The 8,787-nt window shown below is 31.8% G+C and overlaps 1 protein-coding gene across 1 annotated transcript in view; it reads left to right on the top strand.

Annotated features, from left to right (window-relative positions):
- The window catches only part of LOC106688547 (cytokine receptor), a gene marked incomplete at its 5' end in the record, with an annotated part of 116,958 nt that overhangs the window by 2,989 nt on the left and 105,182 nt on the right, over nt 1–8,787 (top strand). Inside the window, 1 exon segment of the mRNA XM_014433054.3 lies at nt 739–882. Coding sequence (XP_014288540.1) covers nt 774–882 — 109 coding nt within the window.

The following is an 8,787-nucleotide window of genomic DNA, read 5'->3' as shown; positions in this document are numbered from 1 at the left end:
CCCTGACCATCTTCTTATACATCAATTTTTACGGTCAACTAACTTGGTTTAGTTTGTGTATTCTGATACAGGAATCATTTGAAATTACAAACAATCTTGTTTAAAAACTTAAAATATTTGGCCTTATTGTTTGAAAAAAATATAATTTTGTAATTTTTTAATAATTTTAACATTTGAAATTTTAGAATTACTCTTTAATTCATTTATTTTGTTGATTTGTTTTTTTAGATTAGTTTATTTTTTCTTTATGTCGATAATTAATAATGAAATCACCATTCCAATAATAATGAAATTGAAAATTAGAACTAATAATTGCAATTTAATCGAAAATTGTTGGTTTTACATACACTGCATTCTTCTTAATATACATGGAATCATACATATGTGTTGTTTATGGTTTAATGAATGGTAAATTATCATTTAAAAATAAAATAATCTTGTAAGACAAATAACTTGACCATGTAGAAAAAAAAGGTCAGAGAGGTTATCGTAAGTTAGATAAATACGAAACAGAGGTCTGCTTGTAGTTGTAGCTGGTAACTCTTCTTCTCAAGATGATCTTCCCTCTTAATTAATTAATATATTTTCAACTCCTACTACAGCTTACTATTTATTTTATTGCTTCTTTTGTGATGTTTATAAAGCTCCTCAATCATTTAATCATTTTTTGTATGTGTTATTTATTATACAGAGGTATTGCAATAGACTTTTTAGTTTTGATATTTTAATTTTGTTTAGTGTTCGCTGTTCTGCGGCTGCTAGGGTAAAGTGGCATGGAGGCCCCTGATTACTGTTACCAATTTTTGTACTTCATTATTCAAGTTATTCTTATTGGTGCTAAGTCAAGTAACAGTTGTGCTCCTGGTATTAAGACTGCTGGAGGTAAGTGGTAATTTTGTTATTTATTTATGGAAAAGTTAATATGTTCAAAGTGTTTAAGCCATATTTATTGATTTTTTATTATACTGTTGTACATTTAATATCTTACTAATTGATGGTAATGAAAATGTTATGTTTGTAAGATTCTAAAATAGCTTTATTTTTTTATATCTGATTTGTTATAATTATTTAGTAATGGTAATAATTAATTAATGAATTTTATTTGATACTGTAAAGTTTTATGGGATCTCATAAATTTTACTTATATATTTATCTTTATTCAATTCACATGATCCTTATATCATATTCATACTGTTATTTTACTGCTTTATTGATTTATGATTAATGTATTGTATAATTATTATTCTTGTTTAAATATTGTTCTATGTTTACTAAATATCCTACTTTTTAAATTATCACCATTAAAGGCTGTTCCTGAAATCAGTCAATTGTGAAAATTTATCAGAATTATTTTTAGACTCTGTAGAACAACTAAATCATGGATATTATGTTATACATACGTAAATAGACATTAATTCATATTTGGATACTGGTTATGCTCTACATCAGTGAGGTGCAACCCATAAGAGATCCATTAGAAAGGACTTCTGTCACCTAGGGTGGAGGAGGTAAAGGTCCCAGGGGACCTTTTCAGCAAGGATGGAGAGGTGGAGGTCCCAGAGAAAACCGTTGATGGAGTGTACTTCGATTAAATGGCGGACGTTAATGAATAAATAGCATACCAGTTTCCTACAGTTTAAAATTCGTTGGTTACTGATAAAGTTTTTTTTTTTACCCCCTATCTCGCCATTTCTGGCATATAGATAGGTTATCATACTGGTTACTTACCCATTTTAACCAGAGTAGAAAGATTGATTTTTATTCCGTGGTGCCACCATCAGACTGGATTTGAACCTGCGCTTCAAATGTGGGGTTGCATTAACATTCTTAGCCACCACGGCCTTTTGAGTTTAACATCTTGCACCATAAGAACTAAAATAAATCTGCTAGCCATTTCATCTATCCTACATATATTGTTGAAACTTTTTTATTTATGATAATATATTTAATCTAAAATAGAAATAAACAATTTTTTCATGAATGTATTTTATTTATTTTATACTGAGTTTTCATATTAGCTCTTCTAGCTTTAATTAATTTCTCTGTATGAGTTCATTTTTATTTTTTCTAGGCTAATATTTTATCCACACCTTTGTCATTTTTGGAAGTCCCATTAATCTTGCGGTAATTCTTTATTCTTTTAATTTGTTCACCTTGTGTCCCAAGGTTGTCAGCCCGTTCATTCTCGTACAAGACAACATGGCCCTGAACCCACTGAACTCTGAATTTTAAGGGGAATTATGGACCTCCTGTATTATGTTATTTATTATATATGGTGTACTAGTTATTCTATGGATATTTTTGAGAAAATTTTATGTGGAAGCGGAAACTTTTAAAATTACACTTTTTGTGTTTTTGTAAGACCTGTTCACTAATTTGAAGGCTTTAATAACTGCCTATAATTCTACATTGTAAATATTGAATCAGGAATTGGAATAATAAAATGGAAATCATGATTTTTGAGAATAACCATCATATAATCATCCCATCTACTTGTGAAATCCCGATTTGGTGAACCTGTAAAACACTTGCCCACTAAGACCTTCACAAAATTATATTTTAGGTAAAAATTATTTGCAACTACAAAGGGGACCGACCAGTGCAATAATAAACCACTTTTTTGGACGATCATCTGATGTCCTAGGCAGTTCCTTTTCTGCCATTGTTTCAATTGAAAACACTGTTAGCCATGAAGTTGCTATAAGTATAAAGCAAAGAAAATTATTAACTTATTTACAGTTTTATACAGTAGTGTATGTTATACTTTGTTTTTTAATTTTTTTTTTTTTATATTAAATCTTATGTTCTGTGCAGAATAAATGGTGTTAACCATGTATATGAAAACAAAACTTTTGTTTTAAGATTGTAAATACAAAACAGGTAATATATATGTATTTTTTTAATTTAGAACAGCCGGTTCCAATGTACATTCTTACCCAAATCAAATCTTGACGAAATTGATAAAATATTGTGGTGTTACAACCGCCATTTTTACCATAATTCTGGCATAAATTTACAATGTTAAATACATATTTGCATTTGAAATAGAATTTAATGTTCTTTAATTCATGAAATAGTCGGAAAATATTCATTAAACCTAAAAATAAATAATTAATAAACCTTATGGAAGATAAGAAAAAGCATAATTGGACCAAAGTTGTATATAATTTTGACTTTTGTAGGCCTACTAAGTTTGAGACCCGTCAGTGGCTATTAAGTGTCAAAAATAATTGCTGAAAAATGTATAAGATTTGTTTAAACATAATATTCTAGCTCTACATTTCCAATTGTCGTGAGTATTTCCTGGCATCCTTCATCTTCCAAGTCATCCAATCCCGCCGTCCTTCGTACATCTCTGAACTCCTTCAATTCAAATCCTCTGTTCATTCCCGCAATACCCGTTCCCGGTCTTCAGATTTATACACAAGGGCCCACTGAACTGCTGCTTTCGATAGATCATTCATTATCCGATCCTCATCCCTATGGAACTCCATCCCTTCCAACATCCGTTGCTCCAATACCCCCCCCCCACCTTTAAATCCCGCCTATTCGATCATTTCTTATCCATTCAGACCCCATAAAATTATAAATATGTATATAAATTATTACATTCTTAATTACTTTTACATCTTTTTCTTTTTTTTTCTTCTTTTTTTTTTTTTTTTATTGTCCAAATGATTAAAGTTAGAAAGTAACTTATAATTATTTTTTATAACGACTATTTATATTTCTTTGTATTTTTATTTAAGTATCTCTGAGGCTCCTCAGCCCACATCTGTCTATCTATATTATTCTAAAGGAACTCGTCCCAGAATAAATAAAGTATTATTATTATTATCTGGTTTTTCTCGCCATTGCGGGTTGAATATCTGAGGTTGGGGGACCTAGAAGTCCAACCACCTTAATATTTTATTCATTTATATATATATTTAAAAATTTTCGTGCTATACGTGCAGTGTCCAAGAGAAATGACTGTCGAGCCTCTCTTAGCACGTCCATAGGCACTCCCCGACCATTCATGCCTGCCACTGTTGATTTTGGTATGAGACTATTCGTTGATATTATGAATGGAGTAGTGGTAACGCCTTCCAATTTATATATTTCTCTCAATTCTATCGCCAATTCCTGGTATTTCCTCAGTTTTTCTCCCACAGTGGTGCTTATATTATTATCGTTGGGGATCCCAACATCAATAAGTTCCGCTTTCTTTATTCTTAGATCTATAAGGAGGATGTCTGGCTTATTATGGCGTACTGTATGGTCTGTAATAATTTATTCATCCCAATATAGCCTGAGAGAACCTTTTTGGAGGAGTTTATTTGGGTGGTACTTGTAATAAGGGCTCTTATCTTCAATTAGGTTGTACTTCACAGCCAGAGCCTGATGCAAAATTTTTGCCACATTCTTGTGGCTCTGCAGATATTCAGTACCAGCCAGCACTCCACATCTTCCAGTGATATGTTGGATTGATTCGAGCGTTATTGAGCATAATCGTCACTTATCTGGTGTTGTTGCGTCTTTCAACACATGCTTCCTATATGATCTCGTGGCAATCACTTGATCTTGAACAGCAACCACAAATCCCTCTTTCAAGGAGAATAGCCTTCCTTTAACCATTCAACTGATCTCTCTTTGTCTATGGAGGCTTCGTTCAGTTGGCTATAGAATCTCCCATGCAGAGACTTGCTTTTCCATTCTGCCAGTCGTTCATTTTGTGATACCATTGTTGATTCAACACCTTTGCTCAGATTAAGTCCAGTTAAACCAGAATCCATCCTTGTGATGGCGAGGTGAAGCCCTGTTGTTTTTGAGAGAAAGCATAGGGTCTCTTCCTGTTTGCGGCAAGCTTCTTCAATATTTAGCAATCCACGTCCTTCTTTTCTAGGTAAATACAGACGAGCTTTAGATAATATTGGGTGGTGGGTCCGTTCTTGTGTTAGAGTTGTTCATACAAGGCGATCCATCTCCTGTAGGTATGTATTTGACCATTGAACTATGCCAAAGCTATAACTAAGAGCTGGTATAGCCCAGGTGTTGATGGCCTTGATTTTTTGCTTCCCAGTTAGATGGGTTTTGAGCATTTTTTCTAGCCTAATTTTGAGCATTGTTAGATATTCTTGTTGCATATCTTTTCGAGATATTTTAAGATGCTGTTGCATGCCCAAATATTTATATAATTTATTAGCTTCAAGTTCCTTTATGTGCTCTTCTTCATTGACCAGAATATTCTGTTCACTAACCACTTTCCCCTTGGTTACATGGAGCACTGCACATTTATCGAGGCCAAATGACATTCATATGTCTCTTGTAAAAGATGAAACTGCTTCAACCATATTTTGTAGTTGTTTTTTGTTTTTCGCGTATAGTTTGAGGTCATCCATGTACCAGCTGTAGCTGACTGTGGTCCATTCTTCTTTGATGGCAAGTTTATATCCCTCCTTATTCTTTCAAAGAATCCTGCTTAATGGAAATAGGGCCATGCAGAACCAAATTGGGCTTAGACAATCCCCTTGGTATATTCCTCTCAGTATTCTGATTTGATTGGCCATGCAGATAGTTCCTACTTTATTAATAATAATAATATTATTATTATTATTATATGAGATATGTCTGACGGAAATATGACAAAAATTTGTGGAACCAAATTCATAGATCTTGTAAAATTTGCAGCTGATGGTTGAATCCATGTAATAATTATTACTATTTAGTCGCATTAAACCTTCAAAAATAAATCTTACCGATTTTAAGATTGGGTCCACCATATTGATTTCTTGAGAGTTTAATCATTTAACATCTTATTTTTGGAATTTATTCATCAGTTACAGGCTAAAAGCTATAACTTAGTCAACTGGAAGTAGGTTCGAATTTGTGCTGATGAACCATTGAAAGAATAAATGTGACACACTGTGTACGAATGAGAGATTTATATCAGGTTGTGTAGTGTATACATTTTGAATTAAAAGATTTTGAATTTAAAACAGTAATTTTTATGATATAGATGTTTTAAAGTCACTACATCATTAAAAGTAGAGTAAATTTTCTAAAATATGAGCTTTGATAGAGCTGTTTAGTTCAATAGTTCCCAAAATACAGTTTTCCAATAAGAAACATTTTTGTTCCAAATAATAAAAAATAAATATTTCTTTTTTGTAATTTGTTATGGTTAGCACCCAAACTAAAGCTGTAGTTTATGACGTTTGTCTCCATAGCTGCTGCAGATTCCATGATATTTGCTAGAATTAAATTCCAAAATATTAATTTTTCATTATTTAGAGAAAAAAAAAATCTTTTCATGAAAACTAAACTAAAGCTGTAGTTTATGACGTTTGTCTCCATAGCTGCTGCAGATTCCATGATATTTGCTAGAATTAAATTCCAAAATATTAATTTTTCATTATTTAGAGAAAAAATAAATCTTTTCATGAAAAACAGGATCTTGAAAACTATTGAACGTAAAGAGCTCTATTAAAGCTCAAATTTACTCTATTTTATTTAATGTGTTGTAACATTTTGTGTGTTTAAGGTAATTTTAAGGATGTGGAGCTCTCAATGAAAAATTTAGGTTTTTTTAAATTAAATAAACTCTAGGGGGTGTACACCTTAAATACTTCAATATTTACTTTCTAATGACATTTTCTGCATCTTGTTTAGTTGAAAAATTGAACCTTTTTCTAACAGGAAATAAGTTTTTCTTTACTTAAAAGAACTCGAATATAAATTGTTTGTCACTTCTGTAACAGTTGCCATTTTTTATTTCCACTTACCATGGTCGGTAGATTAATCAATTTTGACTCTTAAGTGTATGATGCGTAAGTGGTTTTCATTAAAGAAATCAGAAATTGGGATGAAATTACAATGTTGTGAATTGCAAAATAAGAGGTCTTTCAATAAATATACTTAAGTCAAATCAGCTACCAATAAACACATCCAACTTAGAATACCTGGCCTAATTAAATTGCAGAATGAGGAATAGCTGATTAATTACCCAGTTGGTATCTCCTTATGATAATGCACCTTCTCAATTATTTCAATTAAGTAATGGTCTAATTAACCTAACCCACCATCTTTTTTTATCTCCTCCGAAGTTTTTATCTCAAATCACACAATACTTACCCATGCCCCCTAGATTTTTTATTTTTTTTCGTAGGCTCTTAGACAATTCTTCTATGGGATACCAACAGTCTGGCTCAGCACAGGACTAAGCTTTTCTTCTATATGCATGAAAAAAAGATACACTTATTACTGAAACACATTCCACACCATAATCGAAAATTTATGTTCCAGATTACTCGGTTTATAGAATGACCACCCAAACAGTACAGCACATGCCATTGTCATTGAAAAGTCAATAAAACATAGTCCCATACACTTCCCCACCACACCATCTATACTGTCTTCAGGCATAACATTACACACAAAACCAAACTATATAACTTCTACAGCATTGTTCACTTGGCAACTTCATTGTCCACCTTGGTACAAGCTTACATCCTTGATGTTTTCTGAGTTCTTTGGACTATTAGATCAATGTTTTATTGCTGGAGGCGACTACAACACAAAAAATCAATGCTGAGGTTCAAGATTATGTACCACTAGAGGAAGGAATTTATTGTGTGTTATTAATGAACTTTTATTTGATAGATCAACTCTTGACTCCTCCACTTAATTGACTTATTCATAACTAAATAAACAAAAGAACAGTGCACAAGGCTAAGTAAAAGCTGTGATCATTCCCTAGTGCACATGGTTCTTTTCGAAGAGCCTTCTAAGGCACAAAAGAGACCTGCACTCCCTAAGGTGTTATGGGTTACAACTTTCCATGACTCCAATCTCCTAGTAACTGTTTCAATTAGAAATAAGGAAGAATTAGGGGAGGCAGTGGAACAGTTCATGAAAACCATACAGTTTAGTCAGTATCTGTACCCAGATACAAATTAGAAAACTTAAAATTTACCAAGCTATCTACAGTAGATTAGGGCAATTCTTGATACTAGTCATAGCTATAACACAGTTATCCAGGATAGCTGTCATTTTCATTATGTGAATTTGAATAGTTGTCTATATACTGGATACTTTCCGATTTATGGAAGAAAGCTGAACTCTCCTTGTCACCTTGCCTGATTTTTTCATTTCTTTTTAATATAATTGAATTAGTGCAGCAACTGCTTCAGAATGTTTCTCTCCTTATCTGAAAAGATCGTATAGTTGCTTCAAGTAAGTTTCACTTATTTCTATATCATTACTGACTGCACCGCTGATTATCTCCTAATATTGAATCGACGGTTAACAATAAACACCCGGTTATCATATTTTCTTCATAAGAAAGTATAAAGAAAACAAATTTAGCATTGTATTATTTAATTTAATTAACTATATCATTGTAAGGAATTTTAACTTTAATCCCTTATTTTGCATTTTTTAAATGGGAGCTTCGGTAGTCCAGAATATTTGATATCTTGTCAGTCCAAATTATCAAAATTGGTCAGTAAAAACATACATTGCATACAGTGATATAAAATGAACCCTTTCCTGGGGCCGCACTTTTTCCCTCTCTCAAAATTAGTTTTTTTTTATTTTGATATGAACATATGAAGTATTTTGGCATTTATTTATTGATTTTAATTAAATAAGCTCATATCAAAGTACATTATATTACTTTGTTTATGGGAAAAATTTAAGAGTATACAACAAAAATATTTTTTTTAAAAAGTTAAAATTAGGTTATTTGTATGTATATAAAAATGGCAGAGGGAGTTCAAAATGAACTACCAGCCAGTTAATATAAAA

The sequence above is a fragment of the Halyomorpha halys genome, unplaced genomic scaffold (genome assembly GCF_000696795.3).
Source record: "Halyomorpha halys isolate HHAL.00 unplaced genomic scaffold, Hhal_1.1 Scaffold1153.1, whole genome shotgun sequence".
In the NCBI taxonomy this organism is placed as follows: domain Eukaryota; kingdom Metazoa; phylum Arthropoda; class Insecta; order Hemiptera; family Pentatomidae; genus Halyomorpha; species Halyomorpha halys.
This window is presented reverse-complemented; position numbering and strand designations above follow the sequence as displayed.